Consider the following 17,736-nt stretch of genomic DNA (forward strand, 5'->3'; position numbering starts at 1 on the left):
TTCACTCGACATTCGAATTTGGTTCAAATTCATAGCATAGCAGATTTGTTTTTTACTGGTAAATTTGCCAAAAAAGCGGTGTGCAAGACTCTGGTTGAATGGGAAGCAAATTTGACCGAATTTAGACTAATCCAATAGAGTTGGAAACAATTTTGTCTGATTTTCAGCAAATATTGACTGACTTTCCTATAATGGTGACACCACTTTATTTTTAGTAAAGTTTTTTAATATCTTTTTTTCTCACCCAACCTAAAGTCGCCCAATTTTACTATATTTTTTGTCGTAAAGTTTAAAACTTTAAACCTAAACTAAAAAAAATGACATTGAGAAATACACAACAAGCTTAGGAAAAGATGACGCGAGCTCAATAAAGTCTGAAAAATGACACACAAAAGTCTGCAGGCCCAAGTTTTGCAAGGCAAAAGCTCAAGCACTTAACGTAAAATTATCGCAAGCACTTACAGAAACGATGGCAATCATTGGAGGTGTTTCTCAAAAAACCAGGCAAAAACACAAGCATTAGAAGCTTTTATCCAAGCATTAGAAGCAACTGCCTAGTGATGACTTCTTTACGATTTTTTATGATATTTGATTACATATAACTGATTAATAATGTTGACAATGCTGTTTTTTAACTGAAACTTTGCTATGGTGGTGTATTTTGACATTTGTCATGCCATTCGAACTAAATTGTTAATCTATGTGGTGGTGTATTTTATTAACTTGCTTTAATATTAGCATAGTGGTGTAAGAACTTATTTGTTGCAGCATAGTTTACATATATATAAAAAATTATGCACGAACAAACCCGAACCCAGACCAAAAAAAAATTGAGCAAATTTTGAAGCTGCTTTCGAACCAGAATCCGAACCAGCAACTTAGGACAAAAGCATGGTTGAGAAGCAATTAGAGGAGCCCTAAGTTAAAGTGACTACGAGTCGAGCAGCATATGCAAAGAAGAAAGTTGTGCCTTTGGAGATTGGAATTATGTTGAAAGAAGTCGTTGAGCTCAATTCAGAGGTACAAGCAGATTTGGAGATTCGCCATGAGCAAGTCTACCAGCCCCAGTAGATATTGGACTCTACAAGGACGTCTTCTAAGCCCCCTCCCCCTTCTTCTTCTTAGTATTTTGTCGTATTATTACCCTTATTTTTTTGTCTGTAGCCCCCGAACATTTTGCATATTGTCGTCCGAAGAGGACTATCGTTTTGGGGGGGATGATGTTGTCAAGTAATCGAGTAGTTAGATAGTTTTGTGTAACCGATGACAGTTACCGACGTGACGATTCACCTCACGTCCCTCAGCTACTATATGTACTTATCTTCGTCACAAGTAGAGACATCTTATGCATTGGAAATGTAATCTTGCAATTGATAATGAATGAATACATAAGTTGCTTCTGAGTTCTTTATTACTCCTATGTTCAGTAACTTATTTTGTCTTTATGCATTAGTTCTTGTTAACCCTGTGAAGGAAAACACCAAAATCTGCCCAAAAACGAATGGAGAAGGGTGCCCCTTATTCAAAATGTTTTGCAACAAGAGACAAGAGCCTACCACTAACTCTACCACTAACCCTTCTAGAATCAACAAAACATCTAACTAGAAATCATCATTCGTTATCCAACCTGATGTTGGATAACGAAGTTGTTCTTCCCTGGAGACAGAGGCAAACACTACGACCAACTAGTACGATTTTGAGAAAAATTTGACAAACCCTTCAAACTTTGTAGATGAGAGCACAATGCCACAAAACATACTGCAAAAAGCTATGATTTTTTAAGAGAAAAATTGAAAAAATTGAACACATTTTTTGAGGTAAAAAATCAATCAAAACCCAACATGATTTTTAAGGTGAAAAATCAATCAAAACCAAACAATACAAAGCTTCATTTTTTTGGCAAAAACAATAAAACCCAGTAGATAATTTTTGAGGAAAAAATTATAAACACAAAGGAATCCCACGCAACTTTATGAATTACAAAACTGGAAAATTTTCAAGGGAAACAATATGAAAACTCAACAGAAATTTTGTTGAAGGGCCATCAAAACCCATCAAAAAAAATTTAGGATAGTAAAACACGAGACTTCGCATGGTAAACCAGTACATGCAACAAACATGCACGTACATGCACCCCTCAAAAATCAAAAACTTTTGCTGCAGCAAAGAAATCGCAAGATCAAAACCCTTAACTAGGCTTGCGATCTCCAAGAAAAATCCTCGAAGACGAACCACAAAAGTTTCATAAAATACCTCTAATGATTTCTTTTCTAAAAATTAAAAAGCAAATTTCTCAAAAAAATTCCAAGACAAAAGAGGCTCGAATTTTCCTTAAAAAAAATTTCAAATTTTATGAAATCACATCGACATGCTCTAATAGAATGTTATGGTAAATTGATGTTGTTGTAGTTGTATTAAACAGAGGAGATGAAAGCTCCTTATATAGATTTACAAAGACGATGTTTTTAAAAGAAACAATCGTGAACTAAAGGTGGAAATAGAAACTACCTAATAAACTAAAGACAAACTAAGATGACCATTAAAGAAACATTATAATATTCTAATAGGATAACAACATAAATCATCATTATAAAGATATGATCAAAATAGTATTAACCACATAATCTAACATATAAATCAGCACTGCTGTAGGAACCAGAATAAGGTGCAGTAATCAAATGCATCATACAGTGCAATCACTGATCACATCATAAGGGTACTCACAAAATAACATCATGATACCATCCAAAACTAGGTAACAATTAGCACATACCTCAATGAAACCATCAAAACACATCAAAAGTCTCATAAGCCAAGTACCAATCAAAATCACAATAGTCATCTTGGGAAGGACACAAGAATCAACTATAAAGGGTGCATCTTACAAGGTCACATAAAAGTATAGAACATGGATAATCACCACATCTCAAGAACAGCTCAACTGACCACACAACAAGCCTCAATCATCAAAATGCAAATGGGAGAGGCACTATATACACATCAAAATATAATCTTCAGGCTCTTGCGAAATGTAGAAGACTCGGGTTTCTATATTCCAAAAGTTGTGTTGTTGTGCTAAATCCTAGGGAGAACAATTATTTGGTGTGATAGGCATATAATTTCCTCTAATCAAAAACAATAGACTGCTGGGAAGTCCAATTCGGAGGAATGCTTGATAAGAAAAACTATGCTTTGATCTCATGGGAAAGGATATGTAACCCCATCAAGTTTGGACGAATGGGTATCAAGAATCAGTTATGGCAGAATAAAGCATTAGGGGAAAATTTGTTTTTGAAAATCTACAAGGAGACACATCTTAAATGGGTAAGGGCCATTAAAGGTAAATATCTTACAAACTCAAGCAAAGAAGAGATTTTAAGGTTACCAAATTATGCAAGGGCTTCAGGCATTTTTAAATTTTATAAGTGTAGTGATATCATACTTAGTACCCTATCATGGTACATAAGGAATGGAAAGAAAGCCATTTTTTGGCAAGATCCTTGGGGAGGTTACCCAATTGTTAATAATCTAATGGTGGACAAAATCAGACATATTTGCGAGCTAATTGGGGGCATCATGTAAGAAATTACATTGTGCTCACACATCTAAATCTTAAAATTGAGTATCTTAACTTGTGGCTGCCACTTGCAGACATTGGTATACTTAGAAAGTTAGAGGAATTCTTAGGAAACAGATCTATGTCCTTCAAACATGGTAATGATGAAATAATATGGAATGGCTACAAGTCGGAATTATGCAATGCTAGGGATAGATATAAGGTAGTATCACAGAAGCAAGAAAGAGTCGGATCACAATTACCAATTCACTTATGCTCAGATAAATTATATATGCCAAAGGCAGACATCTTTACCTAGGCAGCTTTGCAATGAACAATTCTAACAGATTGGTTCAAAAGGATTGGTTTTCATAGTTCTTCAATTTGATTCTTATGCAACAGCAGTGAAGAGGATGTCAGCCATATGTTATTAGCATGCCCTTTCTCCCAAAAATGCCTGCAATGGCGGTTTGCTAAACTAGGATGGTTATCTACATTTCCAAATGATATTTTGGCGTTATTCCAGTCTTGGCCGAGAATATGTAATAAAAGTCTATTTGGTAATATTTGGGTAATATCACCCTCAATTGTAGGTATCACCCTCAATTGTAGGTTGGGAGATTTAGAAGGAAAGGAATGGAAGAATCTTTCAAGGGAAATTAATGGAATGGGATATGCTTATAAATAAGATGGAACCAATAATTGTAGAAACAATGAATTCAAGAATATATGCTCAAAGATATAAATCGAGATACTTCACACGGTGGTATGACAGAATGCATAAAAGATGGTTTGGGCTAAGAATCCTTAAAGTAATCGGTAAACAATGTCAATCAATTAAAAAAGATAGAGAAAGTTGCAAATGGTATCCTCCAATCCAAGATGGTTCAAATTGAACTTTGATGGGGCTTCCAAAGGTAATCCACAAACCTTAGGGGTAGGGTGTGTGATCCATAGTTACAAAACTTGGACTTGCCTCAGAATCGGAAAGATGATTTTTGACTTGAACTTGGACTCAACACCCAGACTCAGAAAAACTCAACAAGGACTCGACAAATGAAAAACCCAGGAAATTCAAAGATTTTTAAGAATTTAAAACATTTTTCATGCATCATTTAATAAATTGACATAAAAGACACAATAATTGAGATAAATAGAAGCTACTTTGCACACACACACAAGTTTCAATTGATCACATAAGTATAAATACAAAATTTTGAAGAAAATAAGTTAAACTAAATAACAAATTAGAAATACAAATAGTTTTAACATTAAGGGCCCGTTTGGTTGTTGGAAAAGGAATAGGAAATTTATTCTCTGTTTGGAACCCCAAATCGGAATACAGAATAGGCATACATATTCCAATTCTGCCCCTAAAATGAGCATATGTTCATTCTAAAAACTAGTTGTTATTGGAATAGGCCATTCCTATTCCCAATCTGATTTTTTATTTTTTATTTTTTTATTTATTTTAAGTTTTTTTTAATTGGTTTTTTAAACCTTTTTTTATAACATTTTTTTTATTATATCTATTTGTTTAAAAAAATGAAATAAATATTTCTCACTAACTTCAATTTATAAAATAAAAATGAAAATAAATTAACCTTTTTACTATTATTGAAAAAATAAACCAAAAAACAATCAATTAAAACAAAAAAATTTAAGGGAAATATTTTTAAAAATACAAAACTTAACCTTATTCCTATTCCATTTTTGTACAACCGAACAATGGATTAACATATTCCCAATCGAATTCCAAGTGAACCAAATAGGATTGGAATTGCCCTTTTCTATTTCCATTCCCATTCCAATTTTTTATTCTAATTTTCAATTCCTATGCTAGCAACCAAACAAGCCCTAAATGTATACGATATTCATGGAATATGAAATCATGGAATTGAAAATTTAAAACATATATCAAAATAAAAGCTAGCGCCTAGAAGACTAAGGCTCAAAGTAGCCTATATCATTGACCAATCCACCCCAAAACCTTCCTACATTTACACTTAGGTCATGGAAGATTGTGTAGCCATCTTCTCTCCTTGTGTTTGAGACTCATCCTCAATGACATCCATATCCACATCCACATCCTCATCCGCATCATCCTTAGATTCCTCACTGTTAGCCTCAGGGTCTTCTAACAGTCTAACCTCCTCTACCATCACTACTGCCTCTACCTCTCAATCCATGTGATCAAACCATTCCAAGCTTCAATCACTAAAGACAACATTATCAACTTCAAAGCTCCACTCTACTTGTGGGTCAACATCCTCTAAAATAATAGATGTGTCAATACCCAAGATATGTTTGTGATGGAGGCGAAGGTTGTAATGAACAAACACAAGATCATTCACCTTTTCCACTACCAACTTACTGCACTTTTTCAAGTGTATATGCTCAAACATGCTCCAATTGCACTCGCACTCAAAAGCACTACATGGTTATGTAGTGCCTCTCCTGTTTGCATTCTATATGTCATCTTGATGGTTGTGACCTTCATGTTCTTGTTTTCTGAGCGATCATGTTGGGACCCATGAGTGGTCTACACCATTGGGGTGATTTGATTGATGTTATATAAGCAAACCAATTATACTTTGTCTAACTTATGAGGCTTATGATGTACTCAATGGTTTCACTGAGGTGTGTGCCAGTGGTTACTTGTAATTGTATAGTATCACGATGTTATTCCGTGAGATATGAACAACGGTTGCATTATATGTTGCATTTGTCTATTGCACCTAATTCTAGTTCTTGCAGTAGTGCTAACTTATGTTAGATTATGATATTTATTTTGACCGTATCTATGTAATGGTTCCTTATGATGTTGTCTAATTTACTTGCATTGGAGATTATTGATGTTGCTCTAGGATGACTGTCTGGGATTTCTAAAGTATTGTGTCATATATGTTGGTGAGTAATTTGGTTACTTATTTCCATTGATATATGCTTAGAATAGTTGGAAAATGGTTTATTCTCATTCGAGTTTGGATGATGGGCTATATAACTAGAGGATGTTCATTTGGACTCATTGCTACTGTGACTTTAAAATGTAAATATTTGTCTTTGAATTCAGCTGATATGTGTGTGTGTGTGCGCACTCAAAATGGCGGTAAATGATAATTTAAATTAGGGTAAACTTTAAGATACCCCCCCTCCAAAAAAAGATATAAATTATTGGCGAATCTTTCATTATTTTGAAAAACGAAATTATTTTTATCGACAAATCTCTCAATTTTTTTATTTTAAATTTTATTTGCATTGGCGATTATTTTGGAATCATAATTTTTAAGTACAAATACTGGCGAATCTCAATAATAATAGGAAGTTCACTAATCGTCATGGAATCTTACAAATCAAAATTGAACATGTTTTATCTCATGGAAATTATGAGGATAATTACATTATTTTTTTAGTGAATAGTGAAAACTAAATGTTGGTAATTTATCCTTAAAGTAACTAATAATTATGATAATTATTGGTGAATTAATTTTAATTTCTTCAATAATATATAATATTTAGGTGAATTAAATCTAATCGTGTATTGAATAGTGTGGTGAATTTTTGAGTTTAACTTTTTTTATAAAATTAATTATTGAGCAATTTTAAATATTTTAGAACTAAATTTAATAAAAATGTGGCGATTTAGGTTGCATTAAATCTTAAATTATTAGCCAAATTACTAGAAAAAAATTCAAAAATTCAAAAAATTACGAATATTCACCACTAAAAAACACCCTAATTTAAATGTTTTAATCTAAATGCAATATCATGTGATCATATAATGTAATGTTGTATTATACAACTGTTATGCGTTGTTACCCATTGGTGCGAGAACGAAGTGGGAATGGAGTTGTAATCACTTGCTTGCGAGATCTACATGGTGTCTCGTTCTCCTTCAACATGACTATTTGTCTATTTATGCTTTGGCTATTTATATATCGAGTATCTACTCTAGGTGTTTGCTTGTTTATTGAATAGCTACTAGGTACATTAACCCTCAGTATAAGATTTGAGTGTGTGCCTATATATCCAACAATGGGCACCACGAGATAATGATTTGACCTTGCATACTAAGCCAATGTTGTCCCTGTATGTGCGATGTGTCTGATTATTATATTATTAACCCTTTGGTAAATGTTGGTAAATCTGGACTCATAATGCATTATGTGATTAGGCCAGTGAGCATATTTGTGCATTTAGGGTTCCATAGTTGTTGTGAAAATTAAAAAAATTATGTGCTGATTTAAATGTGTTGGATGATTTTTAATAATTTAATTTATTTTCATGCTAATTTTCCGTAGTTGGATTCCAAATGCCAAAAAATGATTTATTTAATTTGGGAAAGGAGCCACTTAGTCTATTAAGTGGCTTAATATTCTAATTTAAAAGTCACTTCAACAAAAGTTCTTATATTAGGCAAAAAGTGAGTTCTTCAGACTCACTTCTCACTCTGTGTTTGGAAAATAGAATTTTGCTCGCCAAAACCCTTTTGGAGAAATTAGACATTTCACATTGGGTGAGATTGGCTCACCGATATCTTCCTAAGGAGTGGCTTGTTGGATTCGTGGCACAATTCCTAACCTTCCCCACGATTCTCATCCCACTTGGTACACCTGCCAATTTGTTCTCTTTCTAATTTTTTGAGCTTTGACTTGAGGTAGGGCTTCCTCATTCTTATTGTTTTGTTTCGTTTTAGCTCTTTTTTTGATAGCTAAATGGTTGGAGGTTGAGAACTAGTGTTCCCCTTCGTTCATGCAATTCCATGACCTAATTGGATAGGCATGTTTATTTATGAGATTCGATGTTTGAAAATGAAAGTTTTTACCTAGTTATGCTTCCGGATTTCGCATGTGTCCCTGTAACTTGAATTTTATTGGATTTTTGTGAGTTTGGGTATGTTTTGGAAAAGGGTTTTCAATTTTGTTGAATATCTGAGATATTTGGATTTTGGGTGTTGCCTTATTTTGTGTGCCACCCAATATTTGCCTATCACCTTGTTGGGTTGATTGGAATTTTGATGTTAGCAGCCTTTGCAATGAGTAGGATATTAGAGTTGGAATGGTTAGAGGACATTCCAAATATTTTTATATCATGAGCCAAAAGTTCTCTTTCAAGTTTAAAATAATGATTTTGGTTCCTTGCCGACTTTTGCCAGAATTTGAAATTTTGGTTCCTTTTTGGGCATTTTTTGCCATCCTCATGTGCTACAAGATGCTTTATGGATTTCATGGGAATTCATGCTCTTCACGAAGTGGCCTTTGAGCTATGTGTTATTTTATCTCCTTATGGTTTCTACTTGGTTGCTTGTGTTTATGATTTTCTTGTGATATTGCATTTCCTGAATCCAGCCCTTGCAAGTTTTATATCATTGTTTCACGCAGATTTGGTTGTGCCTGCTCACAAGAACATGTGTGTGCCTATGGTGGGATCTTGCAAGACTCAAACTCCTGGATTTAGGTCAGTTGAGTGGTTGTTCATTTGGGGGTTGGGTTGGAAACTTGCATTGCCTTATGGCACTCATCATATGACGAGAGAGAGCATGTAAAATAGCAGGGTGTAGTGGCTTCACATGGATACCCCAGCCTGGAAGTGGTGATGGAACCTTGAAATTTTTGCAAATTATAATTTCCATTTGCAGCATTTTACCCAATCATTCACTCAATAGGATTGGATAGGAAAGAGTGAGCAGAGTGTCACGAAGTATGGAGGATTTTGAAGTCATATTTACCCTTACAGCAAATTGATGATGGATGAATTCATCGGAATGATAACAGTATATTCTTGTGTCAGTTCACAATCAGAGATTTTGAATCAGACAATAGATGCATGCAGCAGTCTATTCTTAAAAAGGAATGATAAAAGGATATGAGGTTTTTTGAACATATTTCAGATATTTAATGCTGAATTTCTTATGGCATCCCCTGATTTCTGAAGTGACTACTGCGCATGAAATATTAACAAATTAATCACCTGGTGCACAGAAATAGTCATTGTCACCCAATATTGGTTTGACTTATAATTTTGTGGATGATTTTATGGTGATGCATTTCCAGCAGCACCTTCTGTGCACAGTGCACACACAGCACCTGGTATCAGTTAATAGCAGAGCATATTGTTCAGATCCAAATAAGATTGCAGAGAAGGTAAAATGGAATCTCACCCACAGACGGCATGATATAGAGTAAATAAGGAACAACGGCAAAGCTTCTTGTATAAACAGTAAAAGTTTTCATCGTACTGACGCCTGGTGAGACCCTGTGTTGTCAATGCATAGCAGTGATAATCCTGTATAGCAATAATGATCAATGACATATACTATCCTTGTTTTTTTCATGATTCCGATGAATTTGGTCACTGTGATTTTGGCATCATTCTTAGAAGAATTATAATCAGGTTTTGAGAGCATACAGGAGGTAGCCGGCAAAATCAAGAGAGAAATAGAGAAAAAGAAATATAAATTCTCCTTCATTCATGTTAACAAATGCGTGATCCAGGGAAGCATCTACAGCGATAACATATTGGTCCAGTCTGACACAGGGAAATATCCGAGTGAAGTATGAATGAAGTCTGGGAGATCCCAATATAGTATTCTTGATCATGGAGACGTCAACGCCTGTCACCGTTTAATGATGTATATCTAACGATGTTTCATGTGTTTTGCAGGTCTGGACTAAGTACGCGGAGGATGAAGACTTTCCTAAATACTTCATTAATATGCGGCAAGGATATTCACCCAGATGATGCTCAATCTGTGAAAAATGAAGGCCAGCGGATGTGATGGAAACGCAATAGAGAAACAGATCTCGGATGCCGGTCTAGAAGAAATATGCAAAAGAATTGAGTTTTTGTAGAAAATCGCATTCATTTCTGCAAAGTGCCATGGAAAAACCAGACACACATCATGGAATTAAGTGTTCAAATGGTGAACGCAAAGGATATAAGCACCTGCCGATGAAGACATATAAAGCAGGAGTAATTAAATTTTCAGTTTTATTTGGATTTAATCAAAATTATATTAAATACTTAAAAATGGTTAGTTACTGATTTTGAAAAGGTGCAAGGTTTGATCAAGTAATCGATGCCTTTTGGTGCTCTACAAATATGCGATAAAAAAATCAAACAAGACACCATTCATTATTTTTCAAAAAAACTCTCTGCATTCCTGAAGCATATATGTTATTAAAATTCCTTTTCTGGAAGAGATTGAAGTTGAACTAAGCTCTTGGATTGTGAAACTATTGGGCATATATTTCAATATTGTGTGATATAAAATTGTGTTGAGTGGACCATCAATTTGAGTGTCTTCAACATGAATTTTTCCGCAGTATAATCAGTAAGACTTTTATTTGCTTTAGAGTTAAAATTACTATATAGTTCGTCCTTTGTGATCATCTTTATTTTCTATTAATAATCTATTATTAGGATAAGTGGATAAAATTATTCGCTGCTATTTAAGCCAGACAAATACAAATATCATAAAATATTATTATTATTTTCTTTATTTGTATCGATTTTGTCCATATAAAGATTAAAACATCATAGATTGGTTTAAATACATATTAAAACGAAATAATTTGACGCATCCTGATAATCAAATTGTTTATAGATTTAATATACATAATATCATAAAGTTGTATGTAAAAACATATAGTTTTGACTCTATCGCCCTTTTAAATTTCAGCACTAATCATTAACTCACTCATATTTCTCAATTTATATGCTGGCAATATTCTAATCTTTTTCTTTTAAGGGTTTGATATCTATTTGTTTTAGTAATTCACTTTTAATCTTATTTCAGCATTCTCAAGTTTATTAAAGTAATTGTGATTCGAAGATTAATACTCATAGTTATCAATCTAGAAATTTCCTTAAAATCTTTGCCATTTCGGGAAATTGTCTTAGCATTGAAATTATCTGCTATAAATGCCTTGGATCCAAGTTTGTTGTCCAAGAACAGGTCTACAGGCCTTGGTTTTGCAAAGCCAAAAGCGCAAAGGATCTAGATTGAATTGATTGATCCTGTCAAGTTGGCCACAACCGATTAGATATCCTAGCATCGAGCATGCAAGACTCGTAGGATTCTAATTTACAATTTTGGGAACCAACAAGTGGTTGATAAGGTAACATGGAGAGGTTCTAAAAAGTGAAAACCAAATTAAATACATGGGATAATAAAACTTAATCTAAGAGATCTACCCATCCAAACAATAGTCGAGCATCCCAAGGAAGCCTGTACGAGGATGGTGTACCCAGATGGTAGCCAGTCTTATGTGGATGTTGGTGTAAGGGCATGATCGCAACCTCTTGAGGGAGATCATTTACCATACGCACTATGCGCCTTGGGCTAGTATGAGCCAACCAATTAGTCATGCCTACCGAGGAAGCTATGAGGATAGTGTATCTAGACGGTAGCCAATCTTCAACGAAGTTGGTGCAAAGGCACGATATACGGCTTGCCAAGGGAGTTGATTTACCATACCCACTATACAACTTGGGCTAGTATGAGTCAAGTGATTACGCTCCACTAGAGTCCCTACATAGTTATCCTGAAGTGTGTTTTGACTAGTGACCATATGTATTGCATTGCATTCATGATCATATGGGTACTTGTATCATGCTTTGTTTGGTGTGTGTGTAAGCCTACTAGATGTTTATGTCTTCTGTGATTGTGGTTGGGTCATTGTCTCCATGAGCACAGCGGGGAGGGCCTACAAGTTCCACGTGGTTGGGAGGCATTGCTAACTATACCATTACTGGGGATTGGAGAACAGACATCGCTATCTTCTAGTTGCAGGATCTTTGCCTTGACCTTCTCTTGTCTCTCGTCCTCTTGATTATTGTACTTGTGCTCTTGATGCAATTACTTGATGTGATATCTATTTACTTGATGATGCACTTGTATATGTACTTGATGTTGTTACTCACATGGTGATGGATTAGATTAGGTTGTTTATACTATGATGATCTAGATTGCCATGTATGATGTAGTTTATGCTTTGGATGCAATCGAGTGTCTTCATCCTCAAGCATCAAATTTTGCTAAAATCGTGTGCCAACATTGTGAACCCAAGCACGTAAAAGTGCTTTTCCTAACTATCAAAGAAAGGCAAACTAAGCTTACCAAGCTTCCTTCTAAGATCATTATTATGACCTCTATATCCCATGTGTGGTATGTGTCTCATTCTAAGGTCCATGTAATCTTTGAGGGATATATCAGGTTGTAAACCTTCATCCATCCAATCAATGTTGGACCATTGCCTTCAAAGGCTAACCCTATGAGGGAAGTTGTGCATCATAGGTGTAGAACTAGAAGCGATAGCTCTCTCAATGTGAGCCCTTCCATTGATCGAGTTATCTCCACTGCGATCATCATTAGTAATTGCACTGCCAACATTCATACCGAGTCAATGAACCATTGTTTCTATTAATGATGTCTCAACGTTGGTTCTATTGTTGCATTCAGCAACTTGCTGCCCTTTGACCAAAGTTTCTAATAAACTTGAGAACATTTCCTCTCTTTGATCTTCGACACTCCCTTCACCCATATTTACCCCTTCAATCAAAAAATGGTTATTGTCTCTATCATCCTCTCTCTAGTTTTCTTCTACCCATATGACACAAGGTGTCTTAAAACTCAGCCTCCATTGCATAAACATCCACAAATCTAGACTGGCAATCCAAAAAAGGTGAAATTTTAGGCAATCAATGGCCACCCTCGTATACAACCCAAAATAGTTGCACACGCTATCCCTAGCTCTATACTCATTGTACCATATTTCCAAGCACTAGCCTTTCCATCACAAATGTTACTTGCAGATGCCTTTTTTCTATGGTAAAAACAAAATAAAACCTTAGCATCTATTAAAAATTAACTGAAGTTTTGAAATAAATTAAATTAAAACAATACCTTAGCATCTAGAATGAAACAAAATGGAGTTCAACACTAAATGTATTGCTTAAGTGGTGGTGGTATTGTTGTCCCCACCCAAGCTCAAACCCCCGTAGGGCCATTGTGATTATGGGCTTGTGTCTTCATTAATCCAAATTGCTCATGGGTTTGGGCCTCGACCTTGTAACAAGGGGATGACATCCCCCATTTGTTGCCTCACTAGTTCATAGCTCTAGGTCAAAAGTGTTTCACATTGACCTGGAAGGTGTGTCATGTCAGTGTTAGTGGTCATGTTAAAAGGTTTACGAGGCACTTTATAAAAAAGAATGAGGCGAAAAAAAAAACACAAAGCACAGAAACTATTATACGCCTTTCAAATGTGGTCAATAGTATTCACTTGCTTAGTCCATGGTCACTCAATATCATTTGCAAACAGGCACAATATACTCAATATATTGTTAGGTCAAAACCTCAAAGAAGACATGAAAATGAAGCATTTTGAGTGTTTGATGGGGTAAATTTTATTTTCTGTGTGTAATGAATTTTTCCCAGAGAATTACTGAGTTTGGTGAGTTTTTGGCCAATTTACTTGCCAATCACTTGCAGCATGTTTTTTAAAAAGCTGCTCACCTGACTGTCCTGGAAGAGAGTCCTCATGTGTCAAATAGTTGCCATGTTTTTTTACTATGATCTATAGAGTTGACTTCAAGTTTAAAAATTATGTTTAAGAGGAAAAATGAATCTTTGCTAAAAAGATGTATCATTTTATTGTGAACCAAGAAATAATTGGCTCAAGGCATATTCTAGCTTGCCAAAAAAGCAACATTTATACACAAACTGTCTCTAGCTTGACTTGAGGGAATTATTGACTGCCATAAAATGACTTGCTCCCATAAATTTATTATCATTTCAACTTTTACTACACTTGGGTCAATTTTCCAACATATATATAACTGTAGAGTTTGTTAGAGCAACAAAGTTTTCAAATTAATCCTTCAAAATGAATGGGAAAAAATGTACTTAAAGAAGTGTCAGCCATAATAATGCATCTTTTTAAATGGACATCCTTTCACTAACCAGGATAAATAGATATAACGGCAATGGACATCCCTATGAATGTCAAAGCAGCAGTCCCTCCGGCAAGACCATCAAGACCATCTGTCAAGTTTATGCCATTAGCCATAGCTGCAAAGCAAAATACTCTTAATGGAAGGTACCATTTTCCCAAATATAATGGACCTATAGGTGCAGGTAAAGGCAACAACAATTTCCTGCAACATTATCAAACTCGTGTATGGTAAGAAACATGCCTTCTAGGTTCTGAAATGACAACAGACAAATAGGAAAGTAAACGCTTTGTAATCAATGTGAAAAGCCAAAATTTTCTAACAATCACAGAAAGGTAATCAGTTTTCTTTTTATATAATACTTATGGAGAGGAATAAAAAATTGCAATAACAGATGTATATTTCCACACAAATCTATTAGAACAGGGATTTTTTGGAGAAACTAAAAAAAGGATTGGAGGATATAAACACGAAAAAATTGTAAACTCAGAAAATGTGGAGGATCTAAGCTGTCTGCCACTGAAAAATAAAACTTAAGTTAATTGAAAAAAAAATTGATCAATGAAAGATGCATCCAGAAAAGCACAGCACATCAGGACAATAGTACATATAACAAAAGAGATATTAAAATAAGTGAAGAATGGTATGGCCAACAGATGGCCTTCGCCTTGTAGCTTTAAACACCACATGAATCCAAAATATAAGTGATGGCAGGAAATTATTGAAAATTCAACAAATGGTTGAGATGATTTGTTTCTCCTATGGCATCATGCTTCTTAGTTCATTGTCTTCCTTTGCAATAAAGTTATCTAAAATTTGCCTGATTAGCTTCTGCCTACTGTCATGTTATTCAAACCAAACAATTCATTTTGGGTAAACACAATGGGATATTCAACCATCTGGTCATTTCTAGCAGCCAAAATACATAGATATTCACATCCACGCCACATGAACATGAATGCAGATGCAGAAGCAGCATATTTCACTTGAATTCATTAATTGAACATCTGAGTTTCTAATCTACTTTTCTTCCTCAGCAATCTCTCCTGTTATCCTTAATATTTGAATATCTTCCAAAAGTAAATATAAACTTGATGTAGTTTTTCATACATGCTGAACTACATTCACGAAGTGTGGAGTCCAACATGCTCTCTAGTGGTACCACAACTTCAATCCTAAAGTTATATTTTGCCTGCAAAAATTAAAAGGAAAAAATTGGTGAATATTGTAAACTTAAGAAATTGATATGAATATAATCCATTTTAACATTCCCTTTTCAATAGTGAGTTTTCTTCAAATCATGGACTTTCTGGCTATGCTGGTATCAGCTTTTCATATTGTCTTGGCGATTTGTGACACATCATTCCAATGAGAAATAAGCATTCATACCATATGGGGATAACCATGGTATCTTATCAGCCCCGCCATTACATTATTCCTTCTCAGCATTCTTTTAAATTGCACTGTTGTCAGAGCTTTAATACATAATCAATATTCTTGGTTGTAAATTATTAAATTGAGAAATCATGCCATAGTATAATTTTGTTAATGACATTTCAATAAATAGAAGATACTTGTTAATCATCTTCTTAAATGAGTCCTGATTGTCAATGCCAGCAGTAGTTAGGCTACTTTCATGTTGGTAAGAGACGAGAATAAACCAGAACTAAATTGGTGTATACCCATGAACATGAAATAAAGACTTGCGATTGACTCTAATGAAACAAAAGTCAGTTTTTTTGTCTTATCAACAATAAAACAAAGATTATTTATTGATCCAGAAGAATATAAAAACAAACACTTTCTGAAATTTGATTCGAAGAGACAAAACTTTCTACAGAGACCCCTGCACCATCCTCTAAACCAGGCAACTTGAAGAGGCTATGCTTCATTAACAAAAAGAAGATAACAAAGAGGACATACATAATTGGTGTAAGTGTCTGAAAATCACCAGTTATACATGGTAAACCCCTCTATTTTCCATCAAGTATTCAAAGAAGGGAACTCCTTGGGATTTCCCTTGTAACTGGCCAGACTTTGCACCCTAAAATAACTTTTGCCAGTGAAGGGTCTAGTGACTGAAAAAAAAAGAGATAAACATATGAACACAATTGAAGTGCTGACCGCATGAAAATATTGCGGCAGGGTCAAAAAAAACACAAAGGAGTTGTGTAAATTGTAATACTTTCACGCATTCCCATTTCTCTTTTAAAGATATGCAAATTCTAAATGAAAATTACCTAATTTTCTCCATATGCAAATGTGAAGGCCATTGAAAGTTTCAGGTATATCCAATAACAGACTCAATTAGCAATCATCTTACAGTTTTGACCATCGTTTATATAACATGTGATCACTGGTTCAACCATTGTCAAACTCATCACATATAGGGGCTTGATATGGTTTTTTCTTTGTATTGCCTTGTGGGAGACATTAGATTTTGCAACTAATCTAACCTTCCTCTCTTACTAGAACACTCATTCAGGGTATATGTAATAACCACTTTTTCCAAGCCTTAGCTAACAACTATCATATCAATGAGCATAATTACTTTTCCATATTCATGAGCATAAGAAGGCAGTTAAAATAGTTATCTTATTTGTTCATGCGAAAGAGAATAACAGTTTCAATCAATTTAACTGAAATATTGAAACTAACAATTGAAGGCATCATCAAATTATCTAGATAGAGGTTTTAAGATTTCCATACCCTAAATTCCGAAACTGGAATCTGCCTAGGGCAGCCTTTACAAAATCCAAGTCAGTCCACATATACTACTTAGGGCACAAATAGCTATACCACTTTCGAAATGTCAATTACCATTTAGGGCATCAAATACCACCACATCATAAAGACAAACACCATCTAGGGCATAAAATACCACTGTACCATCATTTTTCTTTCCTATTGCTAATTGTGGCAATAACATACAGTTAAAAGATACGTTCATTTTCATTATTCCCATTAATTAAAGACAGAAATAACAACCATAAGATAAGCCTAACTCATGCATACAAATACATTTCATGTTCAAATGGAAGATCAACTAATCTAACTGGTTCCAAATTACATTGACGAGAAAAGTTTATCTCATTGAAAGGAATAACTTATTCAACAATATAATTCAATCTAACATATCTTAAACTTGTAATTTCAATTATCATAAAAGTAAAATACCTGTTACAAACAGATGTTTGAATGCATAACTTATCTTTATCGTGTGT

The 17,736-nt window shown here is 34.5% G+C and overlaps 1 protein-coding gene across 2 annotated transcripts in view; it reads right to left on the reverse strand.

The window, feature by feature from the left end:
• TRANS11 (translocase 11) overlaps positions 1–17,736 on the reverse strand; it is a 167,935-nt gene that overhangs the window by 54,399 nt on the left and 95,800 nt on the right. For both annotated transcript variants that reach the window (XM_089832319.1, XM_089832324.1), the window contains one exon: positions 14,523–14,716. In XM_089832319.1, coding sequence (XP_089688445.1) covers positions 14,523–14,716 — 194 coding nt within the window. The remainder of the gene's footprint in view (positions 1–14,522; positions 14,717–17,736) is intronic.

The sequence above is a fragment of the Cupressus sempervirens genome, chromosome 1 (genome assembly GCF_028749045.1).
Source record: "Cupressus sempervirens isolate cs-2001-9-10 chromosome 1, ASM2874904v1, whole genome shotgun sequence".
Taxonomy (NCBI): domain Eukaryota; kingdom Viridiplantae; phylum Streptophyta; class Pinopsida; order Cupressales; family Cupressaceae; genus Cupressus; species Cupressus sempervirens.